At 52.5% G+C, this 24,644-nt stretch overlaps 1 protein-coding gene across 1 annotated transcript in view; it reads right to left on the bottom strand.

Moving 5' to 3' along the window:
- Nucleotides 1–24,602, bottom strand: part of Jph3 (junctophilin 3) — a 63,320-nt gene extending 38,718 nt beyond the window's left edge. The window contains exons 1-2 of the mRNA XM_028752993.1: nucleotides 24,166–24,602; nucleotides 751–1,528 (exon numbers count right to left, since the gene is read on the bottom strand). Coding sequence (XP_028608826.1) covers nucleotides 751–1,528; nucleotides 24,166–24,547 — 1,160 coding nt within the window. The 5' untranslated portion in view covers nucleotides 24,548–24,602. The remainder of the gene's footprint in view (nucleotides 1–750; nucleotides 1,529–24,165) is intronic.
- Between the last annotated feature and the right edge of the window lie 42 nt (nucleotides 24,603–24,644).

The raw sequence follows: 24,644 nt of genomic DNA, 5'->3' as shown, positions 1-24,644 counted from the left end.
ACCCAGGCAAGCTCTGAGCTCCCTATAGGGCAGCATCCTCAAGCTTGAGAATATGGCTTCTGGGCTGCAACCTCTCAAGACTGGCTGAGACCAGCCCAGGTTCCTACACTTGCCTATGTGGTTTTCAGGGAACCACCCTGGGACACCTTCTCAAGCCCTGAGGCTTGCACTGACACATGCAGAGAGAGAACACCATGCGATGCTCGGCCACAGTCACCTCGGTACCTATTCCCTGGGGCCTGGTAGTCCATCTGAGCCATACGTTAAATGCCCCATAAGCAGAGTGGGACAGCTATTGGCTCAAAACGCCAAGCCTCACGTGAACCCCTTAGCTGTTCTGTTCCCTTGGAAGAGGTTTCTCCTGAGGTCCATGAGGAACCTCAGATCTGGGGTACTGAGGTTCCTCCCAGCCTTCTCCTGTGTCCCTGAAGCAGAGTGTCACCTACATTGTATCCATTTATCGGCAGTATACAGGAACAAAACATACTTAGACACACAGAGACAAGAGGCATCCCCTCCCTGTCTCCCTGACTCCCTCTTGCCCTGTTTTAGAGGCAGCAGGTCCCCAAGTTTGCTCTGCCTATGACCACCTTCTGAGGGCCTCCGAGGAACACCAAGACCCTGTTGGGGGAGCAGATAGAGGAACAGCATGCAGGCGTCACACAGGGCACAGCATGGACGGGCAGAGGAGGTCATGAACACCTGCTGGCGACCAAAACTCAGGTTCTGCAGGACACTGCCCAACCCTACCTGGACGCGGCGATCTCGGCTTTCTGCTTGGCGATGGTGGCCGCCCTCTCGGCTGCCTCCACGGCCCGGTCCACCTTCTCCCGGATCTTGCTGGCACGCAGTGGGATGAGGTTCTTGCGCTTGCCGCTCACGAGCACGTTCTGTTTGTATTTCCCCTCCTCCTTGGTGCCATCCGGGAAGGTCATGCACCCGTACCCGTGCCGGCGGTTGCTGATCCACTCGCCCTCATACTTGAGCCCGTCCGAGCGCTGGCTCACACCGAAGCCCGAGCGTTTGTCGTTTTTCCATTCACCCACGTAGGTCTCAGTGGTAGTGGCGTCGATGTCGTCCTCGATGACGGCCAGCTCAGCCTCCGCCTCGCCCAGGCTGATGGTGGAGTGGATGTCGCTGGCTGTGGAGCTAACTGTGCTCATCCCCGCCTCGCTGCGGAAGGAGCTCTGCTTGCTGCGCTGGCTGGCCAGGCTGCTCTTGGACTCAGACTTGCGCAGCTTCAGGCCACTCAGCAGCGAGCGCCGGAACAGTCCTTTCTTCTTGCTCTTCAGGATCTCCGAGTCACTGTGGGCCACCAGCACGAAGCCACCACGGGACACGGCCGGGCTGCCGGCCACTGCCGGGGAGGCATCCGGGTGCAGCGCTGCCCCGTTGGTATGCTCGCTGCGCAGGGAGTTGATGGACGTCCTCAGGGGCGAGCGGATGACTGCGGCCATGCCATAAGGGACACTCTGCCGCACACCGTAGCCCTGGCGCATGCCACCAACCCATTGGCCCTGGTAGGTCCCTGGGGAGACAAAGGAGAGAGAGGTGAGCTCCTGAGGCGGGATGTGGGTGACGGGTGTGTGGAAGATCCACATTCACCTGCCTCTCTCAGATCCTCTCTTTGAAAGTGAAACCTGAGTGTGTTTACCTGGACATAGAGGTAGGGGACCACAGTGAGGCCATACATTGACCTCACCAACGGGCATGTTCAAAGTCTCTGTCTCGCCCAGCAGTAGTGGTGCACACCTTTAGTCCCAGCACTTGGGAGGCAGAGGCAGGTGGATTTCTGAGTTCGAGGCCAGCCTGATCTACAGAGTGAGTTCCAGGACAGCCAGGGCTACATAGAGAAACTCTGTCTCGAAAAGCAAAACAAAACAAAACCCAAACAAACAAAACAAAAACAAACAACAACAACAAAGCCAAAACAAAGTCTCTGTCTCCCATGTCTGGATTCTGAGACAGTGAAGTAGAGTCCACTGTGACCCTGGGGAACCTTCAGAAAGAGGTGACAGAGAGGAGGAAGCGTGGTCTGGAGAGAGCTCGTGTCTGTGAGACTATTAAGTACAGGTTCATCTTAGGGAGAGCAAGGTCCCTGCTGCTGCTACTGAAGGTGTCCCAGAAGATTTGTCAGCAGAGGGGACAGCCCAGAAGAGCATCAGGTGTGTGGGGAAGAGACATTAAAATTACCTAACCACAAACACACCGTAGAACCAGGAGTACAGAAACACACTCCCCGTACACTGCGCTGTCCGCAGAGGTCCAAAATAACCCTGTGTTGGTAACGGTCAGTCTCGTGGCAAAGCCATGACATGGAAAATTAGGCAACAAGATGGACTGACGTCACTATACCAGGGCACAGCCTTGACACCAAAGAAGTAAAAGCAGCCAGTCCCCCACCCCCTGGTTCCTCCACATAGGGGTAGAACCCTGGGGGCTGGGACAGAAACACATGGCCTGTGTGTCTCACACAGGTGTTCATATTTCCATTTTGGGTAGTGGACACATTTCAGTGTAGTGTAGATGGTGACATGTTTAATATCACTGAGAATCATGCTTTTAAAAAAAGTGCCATAGTATGGTGGTCTTTGGAGGCTGAGGCAGAAGGATCACCTGAGCCCAGAAATTCAGATCTAATCTGGGCAACACGGTCAAATTCCTTCTCCAAATAAGAAAAGGTGGTTAAAACTATAATGTAAAAATGTGTGCGTACTGTATGCACGCGCGTGTGCATATCTGTGGGTGTGTGCAGGCATGCACATCTGTACAGAGGTGAGTTGGTGATGGCTGTCTTCCTCCGTGGCTGTTCTCCACTTCCTTAAAATCTAGTTTTCCCTTTCAGTGTGTGTGTTTCCCTGCATCTACCGCTGTGTACCACATGCATGCAATACCTTCAGACGCCAGAAGAGGGCATCGGATCCCTTGAAACTGGAGTTACAGGAGGTTGTGAGCCACCTGGTGGGGGTGATGGGAACTGAAGTTGGGTCCTTTGAAAAGCAGTTCACTCTTGAACACAGTGTCATCTCTCCAGATGGTCTACATTATTTTTTTTTTCAGACAAGGGTCTCTCAACTAAACCCGGAGCTCACCAATTCCGAAGACTGGTTGGCCAGCAAGCATCAGGGACCCTTCTGTCCCCACCCCTCTGTGCTGTGATTACAGATTCTCATGCTTGTGGGGCAGGCACTGTACTGACTGAGCCATCTCTTCAGCCCCAGGACGTTACAAAGGCACTAAAACCAGCAAGGAGACATCAGACGCCCTCCTTATCGCTCTCTCTCTGATATTACTCTATGCCTGAAGGAAAGTTTCTGGACCCTTCAGCTTCTCTCTCTGCCTAACAAGCCATTCGTCCCATAGTGTAGACCCAGCAGAAGAGCTCATCACTCTGGGAAGTGACCTTCCAGCCCGCTGCAGCAGATGCCACCGAGGCTGACACTGGTTATCATTCTGAGGCACCATGTGTCAAACCAAAAGATTTTGGCACAACTTTGAGTCTCTCGTGTATTCTCAAGACACAGCAGCCCAGGATCTTTCTTCTCAGATGTGAAATGACTGGAAGTTCACAGCAGCTGCCTCTTCTGGCCCCCTCATCTTTCCTACCCTAACTCCACTCTCTACTCTATCACCCAGGCCCCCTTCCCCATTTACAGACCTCAGAGATAAACCCACTCCACTGTCAGGTATGAGCCACATAGCGCCACCTAGGGTCCACACACTGTCATTACTCCCAGGTACCTTCTCCCCACAGCCCCCAGGTCAGCGGTCCTGGCTTGTGTATCACAGAGTGTCTCCTTTATCAAACTGCACCAACCCAGCCCCTCCAGGTCAACGTAGCCCACACCTCTCCCCAGCCATGTACCAGTTATTTGTACCAACCGTCCACATGCTGCACTGACCCAGAATAGTACCAGGTCCCTGAATGGCCCAGGACGCACCTTCCTGGCTACCCCAGGCACCAACTCCACACTACCAGCACCTAACTTTCTACTGATGTGTGGCTCCCGGCCGAGAACAGATGTGTATAAAGTGCCCATCTGCTTAGAGCTTTGGACAAGTCTTCCTAGAGCTGTGACTTCCTTGGTAAAGCATAACTGGTGGCTGATAGCCCAGTCCAGTGACAGAACACATGCTAAGCACATGTGAGGGTCTGGGATCCAGCCCCAGTATTACACAGAAAGAAAAAATCAGGCGTGACTGCTCGTGCCTGCAATCCTAGTACTTAGGGGCTGAGGCGGGAGGATTATCACACATCTGAGGCCAGCTTAGCTATAAAGTAAGACACTATCACAAAGCAAACAAGAGAGGAGAAGGAAAGGGAAGAAAATGTGGCACACCAACATAGCAGGATTCGCCTCTCTGAACTCACACACAGGGTGGGGTCATGGAGGAGGGACAGGGGGCAGAGGGTCCTGCAGAGAGCATCATGGAATTCCCCTCCCTTGGAGGCGGGACAGTAATTATGTATCCTTAAAGCGGATTGGGAGCCTTCAGGGAAAGTAGCTGACCAGCACTTCAGGCCATTGCCACAAAGGGTGGACGACATTGGTCTGAGGGCAGAGTGGGCACCCTCCTCAGGAATAAAGGAGCCTGAGGACCGGGCTACGTGAGCATCCCTCTTGCAATCAACTCTGCAAGGTGCTGCAACCTTATCTGTAGCACCCCCATCCATTTGGGACAGGTAGCCTGCTGTCCTGCAGCCCTCTGCCTGCAGTGGGAGGCTCTAGGTGGCTGGGAGGACTGGGATGTCAGCTGCCTTGGCCAGCTTGTGTGTGGCACCGAGGGCTCAAGCTGTGACTTGTGGGCTCCAGCCAAGAAGTGATTTTCCCAACCGTTCCGGGTTGGGGGAAAACGATGTGAACCATGTCACTCAGAGTAAAGAAGACACCAGGGCACTGTCACAGCAGGGGACTGCGCCAGGCAGGCCTCTCAAGTGACCACATTGGACACAGCAATGTTGCCCCCGAGGACGGAAATCACCTGCTGAGCTTGGATTTGAGACGAGAAACACAATACTCTGGGGCTCCAACTCTGACTACGGAGTCAGGATTTCAGAGGAGATGGGGTGATTCCTACCATCAGAAGAGTGTCCCAGTGTGTAGGGATGCAGGCAAAACAGGGAGGTACTTTGTGTCTAGCATGGCACACTTAGTTACACCATGTTCTAGAACCTTCTTTCCTTTACAGTAGACCTCTTACCACTATTAATAAAGGTTGTGTAATAGTCTGCTGTGTGGATGTCTCCTATCACAGAAATCACCACTGGGTCTGACCTACATCAATTTTTCTTTTACCTCATATTATTTATTTTTGGTGCTAAGGACCAAATCTAGGGCCTTGCATACACCAAACACATGATGCACACTGAGTTAAACCCTCAGTCTAATGGCTGATATTCATACACAACACCAAACTTGGTCCTTAGGACACACATCCCTAGAACTAAACGCCTCTGTCACAAGGAAAGTTATCTCAAGGTCTTTGGAAAGTTTTCCTCTGAAAAGGCTATGAGAATGACCACATCCTCCTATCACCATCAGCCATGAAGTGACATTCTACAGCCCTGTGCGACTCTGGAGAGCTACAGCTGCTGCTGTTGGCTACAGACAAGTATATTCATTTAATCCCTCTGAGAAGTCTGAACCTTCCAACCCAGGAATGGAACGGCGTGAATACATATACTTTAAGGAGATGATTATGTTGAAAAAGAAGTAAGCAAGACAATGAATGGGGCAGGAACCAAAGCTCTAAAATGAAATTCCAGGAAAGCAGAAAAGGGAAAGAGCAAATACAGAGATGACTGTACTCCCAGAGCACAAAGGGTCTGGCTGTCCTGAGGACCCACACCCCTGCATGGTGAGAGGAAGGACGTGGCAGCAAAGAGCTTCCAGGAAGCCACAAAAGCAGAACATACAAGGTACACTATGCCTGTCTGGGTGGTGTTCGCACACACCTTTAATTCAAGCACTTGGAAGGCAGAGTGGATCTCTGAGTTCAAGGCCAGCCTGGTCTATGTAAGGAGTTCCAAGACAGCCTAGGCTACACAAAGAAATCCTGCCTTGAAAAACAAACACAGCCGGGCAGTGGTGGCGCCTGCCTTTAATCCTAGCACTTGGGAGGCAGAGGCAGGCGGATTTCTGAGTTCGAGAGTTCGAGGCTAGCCTGGTCTACAGAGTGAGTTCCAGGGCAACCAGGGCTACACAGAGAAACCCTGTCTCGAAAAAAACAAACAAACAAACAAACAAAAAAAAGAAAAACAAACACAAAAACAAAATAAAGGATACATTGTCCAACAGACAGAAGACACAAGACCAGGATACACTGTTCAACAGACAGAAGGACAGAGACTAGGATACATTGTCCAACAGACAAAAGACACAAGTCCAGGATACATTGTCCAACAGACAGAAGGACAGGAGACTACAACAGCAGAGCTTCCTTGGTGTGAAACTGTGTCCCCCACATGGTACAAATTCTGAACAAAAAAAAATCATTTTCTATTTGCATTAAACACCAACATGTCAATCAAGTGATCAAGCCACAGAAACCGATCTTCTGGGCATCCTTTCTCAGAGAGCTACAGCTGAATGGGATCCACCAGCATGAGGGAGGAACCAAAGGAGGAGGCAGGCACAGTGGTCAAACCGGAACACTCCAGGGATGCTCCGGGATGACTTCGAGGAGGGACCAATCTCTGAACAGGCTTGGATTTGTGTGGTTATAGACGGAAACTCTGAGGTGCGAGGGAGACGCTGCATTGAGAGATCTTCTTACTGGGCACCTAAAGGATGAGGGGGAAAATGACCAATGATTTGAATAAAATAATGCAATTAAAACAGAGTCGATTGCTCAGCCAGACTGTCCATGGGAAATGTACATTGGGGAACATTGCTTGGCTCAGCACTAAGGAACCTTCCAGTTGCAAGGATGAAAAACACTGAGTGTGGATTCAGCTTTTAAGCTGTGCTATAATGCTGGGATGGCCAGGAATGGGGAGGAGAGGGGATGAGGAAAGGAGGAGGGGGAGGAGAAGGAGAGGGGAAGGGAAGAAGGGGGAGGGGAGCGGAGCGGGAGGAGAAGGGCAGGGCAGGGCAGGGCAGGGCAGAGTCTGAAGCTCTCTTCTGAGTAGGATGTTGAAGATTTGGCACCAATCACATACTTAGAAAGGCAAAGGTCAGCCTCTGAAGGAATGTGGTATCTAGCTGTGGACTGTGGCATAGCTGGATGTCATGGCTTCCCTGAATTCATGGCACTGTCCTGGGTTACTACTTAAAGTCTTCATAAGCTGAGGTACATGTGATCTCAGAAGGGATTAGGGACAGGAAGAGGAAGAAAGGCTGGCCAGAGGAAAGGGAGGCACCAGGGAAGAGTCAGACAACATATGGAGGAAGCAGGAAGGGGCCAGTTTGAAGGACACGTGCCTCATGCATAGGAAGCATGAAGTCAGGAGGGGTCAAGGGCAAAAGTAGAGCCCATCCTTGCCCCCTGCTGCCTGCATGAGAGGTCCCACGAACAACGCAGGGGCAGCGTGCTTGAGGTCCACCTCAACCTGGGGGAGGACAAGCCTGAAGTACAGTTAGTCATGTGAATGACAGGCTGCACCCTAGTGGCTGGAGCACGTGACTCCACGGTAGCACGTTTCTCTAGGCTGTCCATTGCACTGGAGTGGCAAGGAGATGCTTTCCAATGTCCTAGTAAAATTGCTAACAGGCTTTTCACAGAAGTTTCAGGTTTAGAGAAGTACAATGTCCTCATGGAGGTCTCTAGGGTCTCTGTGTGTCCCCATGGAGGTCCCCAGGGAATCTGTGTGTCCCCCGGGTGGTCCTCAGGGTGTATGTGTGTCCCCATAGAGGTCGCCAGGGTCTCTGTGTATCCCCATGGAGGTCCCCAGGGTCTGTGTGTGTCCCCATGGAGGTCCCCAGGGTCTCTGTGTGTCCCCAGGATCTCCAGGATCTCTGTGTGCCCCCATGGAGGTCCCCAGGGTCTCTGTGTGTCCCCCAGGTGGTCCACAGGGTGTTTGTGTGTCCCCATGGAGGTCCCCAGGGTCTCTGTGTGTCCCCATGGAGGTCGCCAGGGTCTCTGTGTATCCCCATGGAGGTCCCCAGGGTCTCCGTGTGTTCCCATGGAGGTCCCCAGGGTCTCTGTGTGTTCCCATGGGGGTCCCCAGGGTCTCTGTGTGTCCCCATGGAGGTCCCCAGGGTTTCTGTGTGTCCTCATGAAGGTCCCCAGGATCTCTGTGTGTCCCCATGGAGGTCCCCAGGGTTTCTGCGTGTCCTCATGGAGGTCCCCAGAAGCTCCAGGTGCTTCTGCACCCTTATCAGTCTTCCTCAGCTTCCCGCTTTCTGGTGGAAAGTGGGATACAGGTAGCTCAGAACCTCAGGATGAAGCCCTGACCCTCAGTGACCTTGGCTCTGCTCACTGTGCACATGGAAGGCTGTGATATTTAGCACCCAGGATCCAGAAACTCTTGGTGGGTAGCTGGCAGGACTCAAGGCTGGGCTTCAGGGCATGGAGGGAAGACAGGGAGAGGCCTGTGCCAGAAGGAGGGAGCTGAGCACCCACCCTGGGTTTCCTTATCCTATACCATGTGCTTGGCAACGCAGCCTTTCTATCACTTTACAACTTCCAAACATAGGTGGTCCTGATGAGGGCTCGGCTTCCAGAACTCTCTTAGAAGTTGAGTGAGATGTGACTGGAGAAGATCCTCAAATAATTCAACCTCAAGTCTCCCTGTGATGAGCCATGGTCTGGATTGGGGCCAGGTATTATAGGTCAGACCCATAGCAGGGAACTATAGGGAAGGGCAGAATCTCTAAGGCATTGGGTATGTGCCCTTGAAGACTCTAGCCCCCTCTCCCCATGGCTGCCTCTTCTCCTCATAGCATTGTCTGCTATGAGACAAATGGTATTCCCACCATGGCATGCTTCTTCCCCCCACACCCAAAGGCTTGGAAGTAAATCATGGATGGGGCTCTCCTAGCCTTCTCTCTATAGACTTGAGTGATCTCAGCTGTTCCTTACGGGAAGTAAACCAACCACACTTAACGACCTAACCCACGAGAAAAGAAAGCATAATGCATACACATCTTGTACCTGAATGTCCGCTATGAATGTCCGCTATGAATGTTCACAACAACGAGGCCCACAACAGACCAAAGATAGAAACAACCCAAACATCCACCACTGCAGAACAAAGACAGTGTGGTCCATCTCGGTAAGAGAATATTACTCAGCTGTGAAACAAAACAACGGTCTGAGCCGGGCGGTGGTGGCGCACGCCTTTAATCCCAGCACTTGGGAGGCAGAGGCAGGCGGATCTCTGAGTTCGAGAGTTCGAGGCTACCATGTAGACGAGTCCTGGACACATGAAAGTTAGTGACAGAAACCAGCTGCTCCAAGCCACCCCCAGCTTGGGTAGATCCACAAGACAGAGAGAAGAGGGCCACCAGGGCCAACACCAAAGAGAAGTAATCGTTGGGTATGAAGTTTCTTCCTGAGATGGTGAAACTGCTGGACCACTGCCTGTGCTGATGGCTTATAGTCTGAGAACATTCCAGAAACCACCAAGCTGAACACTTTAAATGAATGTACTGTGTACCATGTAAATATTATGTGGATAAAACCGAAGGGTATTTTTTTTTAGAATCCTTTATTTTATGCATATGGGTGTTTTGCCTGCATGCACTTCTGTGCACCATGTGTGTACCCAGTACCCATGGAAGCCAGAAAAGGGTGTCAAGCCTCTGGCATTGGAGTTATAAATGGTCATGAGGGGTATTGTGGGTACCGGGAACTGAACCTGGATCTTCTACAAGACCAAGTGCTCTTAATCACTGAGCCATCTCTCCAGTCCCAAACCTAGTTTTTTGTTTGTTTTGCTATCAAACTGTGGATCAGGGAACACTTGCTCCATCTGCAGCCAGAGGGATGCTGGGCCTCCGGTGGGCTTCACCAAGTTTGAGGAGGTAGCAACAGCCTCCTGATCGTGGGGTGGAGGGGTTCTGCCACTTGTGACAGCCATTAAAATCCCCCATCTGTCCTGGAAGTGGGGATAAACAGAGACCTCCTGTTCTCCCATATTCATGACTACTCAGCCCCTGTTCTGGGACTCATGCTGTTTTCATAGGCCTCGACTTGAAGCCAAGTCTGTGGCTGTCCCTCATGGAGATGGCACGTCCAGTCCCAGTGAACACAAACAACCCTGCACGGCACTGCACGGATGACCTGACCTGGCTGTGAAATTGGGGATCAGCCTCACGCCCATCATGCTGGACATTGCACTGGCCAGCCAAAGAGGTTCAGGGTCAAGGACAGCAGAGGCTGTCCCTGGCAGCCATCATGGACACCAGCCTGGGAAAGGGACACCCATGTGGAGAAGCTGAGAGGCAAGGCACCTCTGACAAAGGACGTTAGTAGAAAGTCTGGCTCTCTGGCAGCCCAGCCCAGATGTCTTGTGTCCCCAGACATCCCCAGGCACAGTAGCCGCTGGTTACTGCCTGAGAGGTATGGGGTTTGAGTGTTCTGAGCTCAGACTCAGCCAAGAAGAGAAAAGGAAACAGGTGGACTTTCTAGAAACTTCCCTCAGTTATGAAATTCAGGCACAGAGACCCAAAGGACTCCAGAAAGGGGCTGAGGAAAGAGGGAGATGGGGGAGGGGGGCAGAGTGTAGGCCCAAGGCAGCCCTAACCCCATCAGCAAAAGAGATCAACTGGCCACCTGAGCATCTGTGCTATCCCCCTCCTGCCAACCAACCCTGCCAATGTCTTTCCCTGAACTGCCTTCTAGAGTGTCAACTGCAGACAAGGTCACCCCAAGACCAGGAGAGTGAACAAAAAAGGTTACTGTGCTACCCACAAACACCAACCATCTCTCCATCAAAGACAAAGAATGGGTGTTTCCCAACCAATCACAGCCCTGGTCCCCAAAGTCCTCTCTAGAGACCTATCTCTCTTTCACACAGCACCGGTCTAAAGTGAACCCTGCTGGCTGAGGGCCTCCCCCAACACCTGCCCCCCTAAAGCCCAAGTCCTTCACTGGCTCTTTACACACCCAAATCTTTACCAATGGGGTGCCTGTAAGAACTCCATGGGGAGTTCTGGGGTTTTCTATGGAAGGCTCTTTGTGGCTATAGGAGGGTCGATCACCTGCCAGAGACAGATAAGAAGGACAAAAGCCTGAGGCAGATCAGCTGACCTACCCAAGGGTGGGACATGGAACTGTATGATCAGTCCTAAGCCTACCAGCTTCTGACTTGCAGAAGCCACGAATCCATCCCAGGCCTGGCCCTGAGAGACGACCTCAGTTTCCCCTACCTCGTCCTACCTCAGTGTTACCATCTCCCCAGGCCACCAACCACACCTGGGATGGAGCAGATGGAACTCTCTGGAGATTCAGGCCACCACCTCCTGGGGCTAGGGCTAGAGATAGCCCTGTGGGGAGTTGGCTACATTCCCTGGCACTGGAGGGGCCAGTTTCCACTGAGCACTAGCAGGTCTGGATGAGGTCTCTCAGGGGCTGGAAACTGAGGCAAGCAGGCAATGCCATGAAGCCACAGAGCACCTAGCTCATAGCACTAGTTCTGAGGCTGTACCGGCACCCTGTGGTCCACAGCTTCATCTCCAAACCTCTGCCATGCTCCCCACAGCAGGCTGAGATATCACCAGCCTCTCAGGCATAGATACACCAGGAAATAGTGTGGACAGAGACATTCCAAGTGGACCCAGGTCATCTAACTCCGAGAACCCACCTCTACCTCAGTGTTTCCCACTCCCATCCTATCTGCTGTCCCCTAACTGGCTGCTGACTCCCGGGGCTTATACATCTCTTCTGTTTGCTCCTTCACAAGCTACCTCATGGTCGTGTTGGGGTTACTGAAGCCCACACCAGTCCAGTGAACCCCTGCCTGTGGTTTTCCTACTGCATTTTCTCTGAGATACATAGTTAAGCCTGTGCCCCCACCCCCAACATGGTGCAGTGTCTTAGGCCTTGCACAGACAGGGCCAGGCAGGAGGTGGGACTGCTTTGGTTCTGCTAGCAAGTGAGCCACAGAACACTCCCTGAGGTGGCACAGGCTCCTTCTGCAGGCTAGGAGGCCCAGCAGCCCCTTCCACCAGCCCCGTTTCTGCCACCCAGACTCTCCATCCAGAGTTACTCCCCCAGATGGCTTTCTTCAGGTCATAGAGACCACCCTGTTTCCACCAACACCAAACAAGAAACTGACATGGGCTACTCCAGAGCGACTAACTGCCAAATAGCCCTGGGCTCTGTGTACCCGTCCCCAGACCCAGCCAGCTGTGTGTCACAGGCCCCACTGAGAACCAGAGACCCCAACAAAGACTGTAAGCAGTGACTCTGCTAAGCACCTACTGTGTGCCTGGCACATGCTGGGAGCTCTGGGAGAAAGAAGCCAACCCCGAAGAGATCTCTGGTGGTCTACCTCCTTCCCAAGAAGCATCACTGATACTCACTATCTACACAAAGCCCTAGAATCTAGTAATAAAAAGTAATGGGGTTTAAAAACAGGCAGAACCTAAACAGACAGTACAGAGCTCAGACAGCGTCAGCAGCACACATGGGACGTGAAGAGATGCCAACATGTGAAGGAAGCATGAACAAAGCCACAGTAAAACATGTGAGCCCAATGGCTACAGTCAGAAGATGCTAGGGGAGAGCCTGGAGTTATGAAACCCTCACCACACTGCAGGCAGGAACGGGAGACGGAGCAGCAGATGGTCAGCTGGTTCCTCACCTCACAGGACTCTGAGAATCCACTTTTGATATCCCTGAGAGAACTGAAAATATACATTCAGACGCGTCACACCAGAACTGCTCACTGCAGCCAGAAGGTGGGACCAGTGCAAAAGCCCGAGAAAGGAACACGTGTTCACCAAACAATGGAGTACTACTCGGGCAGAAAAAAGGGATGAAGAATGGGTACCGAGGAATGAGAATGCCATGCTCAGTGAAGGGGCCAGTCACACGGGGACACGCATACATGATGTCATGTGTGCACGTGAAATGTCTAAAGTAGGCAAGCCTGGGAACATGGAGCAAGCTAACGGTCACCAAGCATGAAGAGAGCTTCAGACATGGTGGGAACTGGAAAATGTTCCAGACAGGATGGTGGTGCAGATCTGGGATCACAGAACGTGGGAGGCCGAGGCAGGGCAGCCTGAGCCACAGTGACACCCTGCTCAGTTGTCAGAGTCCAGACTGCGGAAGAACAGCCAGAGATTTCAGTCCCCAGAACCCACGCGAGTAAGCCAGGCATGGCGGTACCTACTTGTTACCAACCCCGCGGTGGCAGAGACAAGTTGATCTCTAGGGTTCACCGGCCGTTCAGCCTAGCCAGCAAGGTCCAGGCCAGTGAGAGACTGTCTCGTACGAAACAAGGATGGTACCTAAGGAGGGACCCCCGCAGTTCGCTTTGACTGTGATGTAATACACGCACCAGTGTGCGTGCGCACACACAGACAAAAAAGAAGAAAAAAGACTAGTTGGAAGACCCCGACTGTGAACACACTAAAAACGCTACAGTGTGCGCTGAAGAGAACGGATTTTTACGTGAATTATAGCTCAATAAAGTTATTACCAAAAGTGTTATCAAATGCCATTTTCTGCCTCTCAGGGTGCAAGCCTGCCACACACCAGTCTCTGAGCGTGCCTGAGGGCTGTGACACCGACTCTCGTGGTTCACCATTCTGTTACTGGCCTAATACATCGACCAAGAGCAACTTGGGGAAGGTAAAGATTCATCTGACTTACATTTTACTGCCACATCTATCACTGAGGGAAGTCAGGGCAGGAACCCAGACAGAACCCACAGAAGAGGAATACCGTTCTGGCTTGCTTTACATGGCTTGCTCTATCTGCTTTTTTATAGCACCCAGGACCACCTGCCCAGGGGTGCCACCACCCACAGTGGGCTGGGCCCTCCTATATCAATCATTAATTGAGAAGATGCCCCCACAGGCTTGCCCACAGGACAACCTAATGGAGGCAGTTCCTCAATTGAGGGTCCCTCTTCTCAGGTGACTCCAGTTAGAGGTGGAAACTAACCAATTGGCTTGCCTGGAAGCAGCTCCACCTGGCCTTCCTATGTTGGTAACTGTCTTAGGGTTTTACTGCTGTGAATAGACACGGTGACCAAGGCAACTCTTATAAGGACAACATTTAATTGGGCTGGCTTACAGGTTCAGAGGTTCAGTCCATTGTTATCAAGGGGGGGGGGGGCGGGGGGCGGAGGCATGGCAGCATCCAGGCAGGCATGGTGCAGGAGGGGCTGAGACTTCTACCTCTTCATCTGAAGGCTACTAGCAGAATTCTGGCTTCCAGGGAGCTAGAATGAGGGTCTTAATCATGCCCACAGTGACACACTTCCTCTTAACAAGCCACACCTACTCCAACAAGGCCAAACCTTCTCCGAAAGGCCACACCTCCAAATCATGCTACTCCCTGGGCTGAGCATATTCAAACCATGACAGCAACCCTTCCTAGGAAAGCTGGCCATAGCTCCTTCTGAAATGCACACTTCCCCTTCCCAGGGGCAGCAAGCAGGAGGCCAGTGTTTCTTGAGGAGTGACGGTCCTTGGAACCTCAGCACAGCAGTAGTAAGGGGCTCCATAGTACCCTGCACATAGTACAAGCAGCCTATCCAGATTCACTTAAAATGGGCAAGGCTGTGTTCCTGACCCACCTTCTTGGAACATCTGTTGCTCATTTGCAAGATGAGGTGGTAAGTTCCCTGCTTTCCCTACCTAGAGGCTAAGCAGCAAGGGTCTGGGAAGCTTCCAGAATGCTACTGATGCAACCCAAATCAGGAACATTCAAGACCACACTGCTGAGCTGGGGGCCAGGGACAAGCCCAAGAAAGATGCTGAGCGCTCTGTGGAGAAGGTGTGGGGTGCCTGGCAGAGGGATGTAGGGATGGGAACATAGATTCAGTCCCTACCTTCAGACTTACTCTCCTGGAGGGATCTGGTGGCTCTGGCCATCTACCTGTTTCTGTCCTCACTGTGCAAGGTGAGACCCATGAGAGTCAGGTCAGCCATTTGTGGTGAGCACAGGGTTCGTCTCTGGGGTTTTGTGATCACCTAAAAGGGCACAGGTACCCTTTTACCGCAAGTCTACAGAGGCCTGTAGGTTTTCTGCCAGAGAGTGAATGGTTTTGTCAAGAGGCTCAGCGTTTACAGAGTAAAACCCTAACAGAGACCAGCCTGCCTCTGTTAAGCTGACTGCAGCCACAGCGCCTCAGTTCTCTGGTTCCTTATCTATAAAGGAAGGGGTGGCTGACCCACGATTCTCCATCAGGAAGCCGGGGATGGTGGCCGTAGTGTGAAAAACAACTGGGCCCTGTTATCCACCAATCCCGTGGCCCTCGCTTTTCTAATCGCTTTGAAGGGTGTCTTAGTTAGGGTTTTCTGCTGTGAGCAGACACCATGACCAAGGCAGCTCTTAGAAGGACAACATTTAACTGGGGCTGGCTTACAGGTTCAGAGTTTCAGTCCAGTATCATCTAGGCCAGAGCATGGCAACATCCAGGCAGGCATGGTACAGGAGGAGCTGAGAGTTCTACATCTTCATCTGAAGGCTGCTAGGAGAAGACTGGCTTCCAGGTAGCTAGGATGAGGGTCTTAAAGCCCACGCTCACGGTGACACACCCACTTCAACAGGACCACACCTACCCCAACAAGGCCACACCTCCTAATAGTGCTACTCCCTGGGCCAAGCATATTCAAACCACCACAAAGAGCATAGTATGTCTATGCATTCTTGTAGTTTTGGGGCCCCCGGGCTGTGAGCATCCTCTCTGCCCGACTTGGGGTGAGGCAGTGCATTCGGTCACAGACTTGTGAGCAGGAGGTCATGGTGGTGGCTGCAGGGGAGGAAGGCGGTTCGCTCCCAGTTCAGGCAGAGAGAGATGAAGGCTCATCTCCACTCTTCCTTTTTATCCAGTATGAGATGACGGCCCCACACTCAGGGCGCCTTCTCTCCTCCACTAGCCCTCTGTGAAAACACTCACAGACACAACCAAAGCTGGCCTTACCAGTGCCCCGGGCAGTTCCTGATCCAATCAAATCTACCATCAAAATTAGCCAGCACAGTCACAGAAAAGGCCACCTACAGATGGTGGCAGAGACCAAGCCATGGCCACTGTGCTTGGGGAATGTCCAGTCTACTTTGCTTGTATTAAAGGAGGCTCCTCGGCTACTTCCTGAAGCACAGGCCTAGCCTCTACCAGCTCTCTGCCACCAGCAAGCATCCTGAAGCCACCTGCTTTTCTCAAACACCAACCTGGGATGTTACTCCCTATGTCTGATTTCCAGGTTTGACATCCACCAGGGATGAACAGACTCTCGGGTTCTGACAAAAGCTGAAGTGGTCTCAACCAAAAGGGTTTCTCTGGAGGCACACACTAGCCTCACCTGGGGAATTCACAGAGCATGCCAGGGCTCAGCCAACACTTCACCAGCACTTTCGTGTAAACCCAGGCAATGGTGTCCTACAAAGCGCCCCAGACAGACTTGGTGCTCAGCTGAGATGTGGGCACATCAGGACACAGGTCACTTCGAGAAGACACAGGTTCTGTCTCAGAGGAGTGATTTTAGTATACATCAGGGCTGGGAGGCACCTGGCCAATCTGTGGTTCTCAGAGCACTCCCTGGACCAGCACCAGCCTTGCCTGAGTCCTGTCTATGTTCTGAGCGATGTCCCAGCCCAGAAATTCAAGAAGGCTGACAATCTGTGTTCAGGCACACCTTCTGGGTGCTTTCTACACATGCTGGCCTAGACTCCAAGAGGAGGCCCCTACTTTGCTGGCCAGTACCAGGTCTTGGTTCTTGGGATAGGGAGTTTGCACCTTCGAGTCCCTCCTCATTCGGGTGACTACCTTTGACATTGTTGGGAAGGGTACCTGCTGAGCAGGAGGAAGTCAATGCCTCTGCACTGGAGTCACTCGGGTAGAGGAAGGAGCAGAAGATTTTCATGAAGGCAGGAACTTGGGGAGTGAGTGGGTGGGGGATGGGGCAAGTGAAGGACATGTGTATGGGGTCTTCCAAACACAGCTGGGATCTTTCTACCCTGGGAGGTCTCTGCTGCTCCCTCAGGATGCACGTAAAACTCTGACTTGTGGGACTTTCCTTCAGCATCCCTAAAGTCTGGTACGACAGACCTCAAATTCTATTACGTATTTTGCATCTGTGTCCAGACACTTTGCTTTCCCCGGGGTCCCATCACCCTATTTCTTGTTTCTGTCTCTCTTTTATCTTGTCTCCTCTGCTCCTTGCAAACCAAGCCCTGCACACAGCGAGGCCCAGCCAACAAATGTAGCCAACTATGAGGCAGGCCTTGTTGCTACACTGTGGCTTGTACACAACAGGACCTCCATGAGAGGCTCCTGACAAGCAGCTGCTTCCAGCTGAGGAGGGCAGTGGCAGAGAGGTTGTTCTCATGCAGGCAGGGAGAGGACCACACACGTCTCCTTCCAACACTCTGCAGCGGAGGTCCAGAACCATCTCAGACACGCATACATCTCACTCTTAGGCCATTAATACTGTTACTCATTTACCAAGTGATGCCGGCTTCCTTGACTCAAATGCCAGTTGTCCGAGCCAGTAACAAAACACTGTAACAGGGGTACGGTAGACTGAAGCCCAAGGTGAGGCTGACCAAAGACACGCATCTTACAGTGATGTTTCCACCTGAGCACTCCAGCTGTCTGAAGGACACGGGCATCAGGACCAAGTCCAGTGACTGACCACTGAGTGAACACTGCATGCTGGCAATCCTTAGTCCCTAGCCACCTGGCAGTGGCCACCAGCAACACCCCTTCCTGCAGGGGGGGTACACTCCAGGCCACCATGTCCTATAAGCCTTTCTACAGTGACAGTGACCGTCCCTGTCTGTGTTGTCTACCACAGTGGCCACCGTTCCATTGACCACAGAGCACTTGAGATGTGGCTGTTGCACCAAGGAGCTGACTCCTCAATTGTATTGCGTTTAATTAGATTTAAAATGCAAATGTTTGCATGTGGCTAGAGTCCAGTGGGGTGGACAGGACTGCTCTAGGTGATTAATCCATTAAGGCCGATCTAAAGAGAAAGCACAAGATGCTCTCTCATCGGCCACCACGGACAGAGCCCTCTCATCGGCCACCACGGACAGCGCCATTCTTCTGTCTGCCTTCCGCCGTGCATCCGGCCACATTCCATGAACACAACACGCAACCTAAAATGGGAGTACGCCTTGGACTGCGTGCAGGGCAGCCAGTCTGTCTGAAGCCTCACCCAGGCTCACCTCACCCAGGCTCACCCCAACAGCACTGGAAGATGAACAGAGTGTAGCACAAGGTGAGACAGACCAGCAGCTGGACTGGTCATGTGTCTTAGAGCATGAAGAGTGGACAGAACGGTAGACACACACTTACAAGGCACACAGGAGAGTTTACTCTGGAGCCTACTGGGTGTGGCCTGAGAAAGTCACCTGCTCCACATCTACACAGAGAACAGAGGCGCTCTCCAAGGTCCTGAAGACATCTTCTCCAGGAGTCAGCCCAAATGGAAACCCAGGACAGAGCCTGCTCAGTGGGTAAACATGCCTGCTGACAAACCTGTGGTTTGTGCTTATTCTGTTGGACCCACATGGAGGAAGAGAGGACCAATCACTGCTTTGCCATGTCCTCTGTCCTCTACACATGTAGCTTGGCACCCGGGGACCCAAATAAAACGAACAAATGCTTTAAAAAAAAAAAAGACGCTGAACTGGGGATATAGCTCAGTTATCAGAGTGTTTGTATAGCACACAAGAAACCTTGAGTTTATTCACCCCCAGCAACACAGAGGGTGTGTGGTGATCCACGCCTGCAATCCCAAAACACTCAGGTGGTCGAGGCTGGGTGATAAGAAGTTAAAGGGTCATCTTCAAGTACATAGAGAGTTCAAAGCCAGCTTGGACTACATAAGACCCTGTCCCAAGGATGAGAAAATGCAAGGGCCAGAGAGATGACTCAGTGCATAAAGGAACATTCTGTGTACACCTGATGACCTGAGTTCAATTCCCAGAGCCCACATAAAGGTGTAAGGAGGGTGTCCTCTGGCCTCTACATCCATCTTGTGGCATGTACACGCCCATATTTGTCCATACTTCACACATACATACACATACACAATAGTGTTAAATTAAAAACCCGTTAAACATTAAACAAAAGGGATTTCTATTTAGAAAGAGGAAGCAGCCGGGCAGTGGTGGCACACGCCTTTAATCCCAGCACTTGGGAGGCAGAGGCAGGCGGATTTCTGAGTTCGAGTCCAGACTGGTCTACAGAGTGAGTTCCAGGACAGCAAGGGCTATACAGAGAAACCTTGTCTCGAAAAAAAAAAAAACAAAACAAACAAAAAAAAGAGGAAGCAGATGGATTTCTGTAAGTCTAGCTCAGCCTGGGCTAATATTGGGCTAGCCTGAGCTACTCAGTAAGTCTCTTCTCAGAAGAAACAAAACACAGTACTATGACAAAAAGACCAGAATTCTATACAGTGTCATGTCCTCCATGGCCAGCATGGGAGGGGACTACTGTGGAGGACATCTGTAAGCCCAGTCCACCAGTTACACTGAGAATTGTGGAGTCCTAGGTACTGAAAAGGAAGTGCCCCCCGACACTAGAAGTATCTCTTCCAGAGATGGCCCAGGTTATCATAGAGGATCAGTAATGTTATTAACATCCAGGACTCTACACTAGGTGCTCTCAGATGACACTCCCTCTCCAATGCCAGCAGTTGAGTCTGAGGTGGGGAAGGGAACACTCTCACCAACTCTTCTTTCTCAGCTATAACTGGAACAAAGAACTAGTCATTTGCTCTTTTTCCTTTCACCTGATGGAGCCTGTCAACATCCCCCTTCCCACACGGTGAAGAGGGACCGGGGGATGCTTTCATCTTCCATGTCAGGGTGTGTGTTTCCTTCAGAGCCAAGCTTCTCCGGGTGGAGTATCTGTGTAGACGGGCTGGTGGGACTGTACCCTTAACCCAGGTCCCGGATTTAAACAAAAACAAAAATGAAAACAAACAAACAAACAAACACCAACACCAACAACGGCAAAACCAAAGCTTTCCTCATAGCCAAGACTGAAAGGAAGTTTAAGTAGCCAGGCATGGTAGCACAGACATGGAATCCCTAGCACTCAAGAGAATGAGGCAGGAGGATCACTAGTTTAAGGCCGTTCTAAACAACTTATCAATACTGTATCTAATATATATAAATATATGATATCTATAGATAGATAGAAAGATAGATAGACAGACACACCTTTTTTTAAAGTAAAAGAGAGATTCTGGAATGTAACTTAGTGGCAATGTCTACCTGGCATAGCAAGGCCTTAGGTTCAAACCCCGGTGCTGACTAAAAGAAAAACACAGTTTATGTCATCTGAAATCAGTTTCCCTTCACAAGGGGCAGCGATGCCAGAGGCTAGTGTTCAAAATGGAAACAGTTGCACCGGCTTCTCTTCAGAACTCTGGATATATACAGGGTGTCAGGGAGTTCGGCCGTTGGCTATGGAGGAGCAAACAAAGCCAGGGGGTACACGTGGCTGCTCTGGAGAACAGGGTGGAAGATCCGCGGGTGGCAGGTGTATTGTGCGTGCGCGTGTGCGCAGGCGCCTGGGTGGATCTGAGTTCTTACTGTGGGTGTGTGTGATGCGTGTGGGCTGTGGAATCTGGGCCGGTGAACAGGACCTGCTCGTATGGGGAGTGGGGAGGCCGGGGCGTACGGTGACTCATCTCTCAGTGTGTGGGAGGGTTTATCTGGGAGAGGGTGACTTTTTGGTCCAAGACATCTAGAGGAAGCTTTGTTTCTCTTCAGAAGGTAAGGAGGTCCCCGGATCTCAATGGGACAGCAGCAATGGCTCCTAGAGCATGTGTCTGCCTGTATCTGGGGTGCTGGGGGAAAGTGGGCGTAGAGGAGGAGACAGCAGGCGGTTCACAGTGGGAGTTTATAGGGACTGAAAGCAAAGAAAAGCCAACGTAGAATCCCACCTCTCCTCAAGGCTCCTGGCTCCAAACCTCTGCTGCTCAGGTATAGGAGACACAGTAAGCACCACCTGTCACCTCCAACTCCTCAGTCCTGCCTGCCTGTCAGTTCTCCTAAGAGTGGTTAGCATTAAGTTCTCTGTATACTGCGGAATGCCCACCTCGTTCCTGGCAGAGCCGGGAGCACCAACCTCAGTTCATCCTCACTCACTCCATGGCATTATCCCTTTGCAAAGACAAAGAGACAGAAACTCAGAGAGGCTAAGCCACTTGCCTGAAGTCACATAGCAGAGATCTGGCAAGGCCGGATTCAAGACCAGGTGGTCAAAGCTCAAAAAAGTTTAGACTCCTGAAGCTCCAACCCCATCCCCAGGCCTCTATACAGACTTCTAGAGTGGCTTACCCGGCTTGCATCGGGAACAATGTCTGAGTGTGCCTGGGGAGAGCAAGCTGGAGGAGGCCTTGGCAGAAGTGTCCCAGTCGAAACGGATTCTGTACCAATGGCAGCTGAATGCAGAATACATTTTCTGTTCATGACAACGGCCGCTTCTCCAAGTCAGCCTTGGACACTGGGCAAATGTTACGGAGTAAGGCTGATGTCTGCCCAAATTCCCAGTTCCATGTAAAACCAAAGCTGGGATGCTCTCTCAGGAGAACCAGTCATCCTCAACCAAGGACCCTGGTGTCCACCAGGTAAAGGGACATGGTATCCAGACCAGGGCCCGCTGCTACAGTTGGCCACAGCCTTCCCAGTCTTTACTGAATGATTTCCCCAGGGTCTGAGTCCTCAACGCTCACTCCTTCCTAACAAAAAGCTATTCATGAGCAGAAAAATGGAGCTGGACACCTGTACCTGAATCCCAGAACAGGGAGGACCGGTTTAATTTCAGTCATGCTATGTCAATATCCAAGAGAGAGAACGGGTCCTGAATCCCATCTCCACATGCCTGCCTCTCTGCCGTGCGCTCCAGGGAGAGGGTTAAGAATTTCCCTTGAGGGGTTCAGGGTAAGAGGAGCACCCCTGTGGAAAGTGAGGTAGCAAGAAGCAAGGTGATGTGGCCCTAACACCAGGGGACTCGGCCACAGGGGCGGGCTCTGAACCTCTGCACACACATATCTAGGGTCTCATTGATTTCCCTTCAGAGTAGACTGGACCAGGCAGGATTTAGGGGAAGGAAAGGACTTCAGAGGCCAAAAGCTTGAGAAGCACCCAGTGGAGGAACGCGATCCTTAAAGAGTCAACTAAGGGATAGACTCAATGCACCAGGCCCGGAATCCCTGACAGGCTCAGTGCCTGTTCCCAGCTCCTCACGGAGAACTACTAAGCGAACTCTCTGGGAAGATCATGTCTGCTTAGCCTGCTCCTGGGTTTCCAGAGTTTACCACATCTGGCCACAGTAAATGCTCAATGAATATTTGTTGGTGGCAAGAAAGAATTCTTTAGGCCAATAGAAATGTCTGTAGTGTGGGCAGGCCTCAGCACAGGGAAGGCCCCACCCTCAAGTATTCTGGGATTCTCCCCTCCCTATGGGAGTCCAGTCAGCCCAGGGCACTAAGACAGCTCTTCCAGAGCAGGTACCTCTAGAAGGCAGTTTTGCAGAACTGTCTAGCCAGAGCCCCAGGTGACAACTGCCCTGGGCCACACTTGCCTACTAAGGATCCTGCTGGGAGCACCAGGCTGCTGGACCACCTACCTTGGTCACCCACACCTGCTGCAAGGACCTAACCAAGAGTGCATGTGTGAGTATGTGACTACACGTGTGTATACACACACACACACACACACACACACACACACACACAAGCCTGGAACCTCAGGAGGGCCTCAATGCCCCAGGGTCAGGGAAACTCTCCAGCCCGATTCAAGAAAACAACAGTATAGGAAAGGCCGCCTGGGACCAGGGCTGGGCAAGGCGCAGACAGGCAGGAGCATTATATAATTAACTGCCCAGACTCCGCCTCCTCTTCGGGTAATAACGAACCCTGTCTTTCAGTTGCATAAGCCAAAATAATAATTACTTTCCAGCCCTCATCACTCCTGGATGTGGCCGGGAGCAGGTGCCGGCTTCAGGCAGGAGAACACACACACAGGCTCCGTGGAGCTCGCTCTCTCTCCCCCGCAGAAGCCCAAGTCATTGCTGCGGCTTGCATCCTTCCCAGGCATCCGTGCAGAAAAGCCCCGAAGCCGCCCAGGCCCAGAGGGAGGCAAGAGAACAGCCTCTTGGGATAAGCGCCCCGAGGGGGAGGGGGCCTCCAGGCACTCTGCTTTGGGGTCTGACTTCCAGGACCTATAAATGATTCCCAAGCCCTCAGCGCTGCTGAGGAGTGACATTGGAGTGGAGGCTGCCAAGCCAGCCAGGACTTCTGAACAGAAACCATCACACTGGCACTTGACTGGCTTCCGGCACCGGCTCTGCCCTGACTGTGGTGGCATCTTACACTGGAGGCGCAGAGCGATTCCCTAAACTAAAGGTGAAAATGATTCAGCCACTGAATGGCCAGATTCCTGGGCTCCCGCTAAACAGATGGGCCTCCTCCCTCCCTCCCTCCAGCAGCCTGCTTTGACAGCCTGTGTCCAACCACCTAGAAGTTTATTGCCTTGCTGTTTGGTTTGGTCGGCATCCCCCGCCTCTGGCGCTCCCAGCGCTCCCTCTCCATTGGCCTGGGTTGCTTTAGGACTGAGGGAGGCCCTGGGCACCGCAGAAAAACAAGAGACCAACGAGGGCCTGACTCTGGGGATACCAGGCAGGCGACACCAAAGGAAGGGATGGGTCTACCTCCAGGCCCCTCCTGCCTTGGCAGGTCCCAGAGGTGGCTGAGGACCCGGCGGGGCCTTCTGGCAGGTGCAAATCTCTGGCCTGCTCCTCAGGATATGCTGAGACTTTGGCTCGGTTGCTGCAGCAGGGGCCCGGGCCCTGCTGCTGGAGAGCCCCCAACCCTTGGGTTCACATGGGCCACTGTCCCCATCAAGCGTGGGGCAACCTGTGGCCAGGGGCCCGCTGAGGCCTCCTGGGAATCTAGGAGATGGCCCAGGAGCCCACAGCCCAACTGGAAGGCGAGGCTCAACTTCCCAGGAGATAAACAGAAGGAGAAAGAGGGGGACGGTCCCCATTCCTCCCCCGCCCCCGCTGCCCGCACCTACCTCCATCCGAGTAGGTCTCCGTGCCGTAGCCATCCTGCAGTCCGTTGCTCCAGGTCCCTTCGTATTTGGCTCCGTTGCCCGTGCACTCCCGCACCCCGTAGCGCCCCTTAAATCCGTGCGTCCACTCGCCCTTGTACACCCACTTCCCCTTGCTCTCCAGACCGATGCCGTGGCGCTTGCCCTGCGCCCAGGTGCCTTGGTACGTGTTGCCGCTTGGCCAGGTGTAGACGCCCAGCACCTCAAAGCCGTGGCTCCAGGAGCCGGTGTATTCGCCCTGGCCCTTCGGGCCGGTGCAGACGCCATGGCCGTGCGCCTTGCCGTCCTCCCAGCCTCCGCAGTAGGACCCTCCATCGTCAAAATTAAACCTACCCCCACTGGACATGCATGTAACGCGGTTTGCGAATCCCGCAAGCGGTGAAAAAAAAAAAAAAGAAAGAAAGAAACAAGGCGATCAACAAACCGGAGTCTTGGTTGGCTGG

The sequence above is a fragment of the Grammomys surdaster genome, unplaced genomic scaffold, assembly GCF_004785775.1.
Source record: "Grammomys surdaster isolate TR1022 unplaced genomic scaffold, NIH_TR_1.0 128, whole genome shotgun sequence".
Lineage (NCBI taxonomy): Eukaryota > Metazoa > Chordata > Mammalia > Rodentia > Muridae > Grammomys > Grammomys surdaster.
This window is presented reverse-complemented; position numbering and strand designations above follow the sequence as displayed.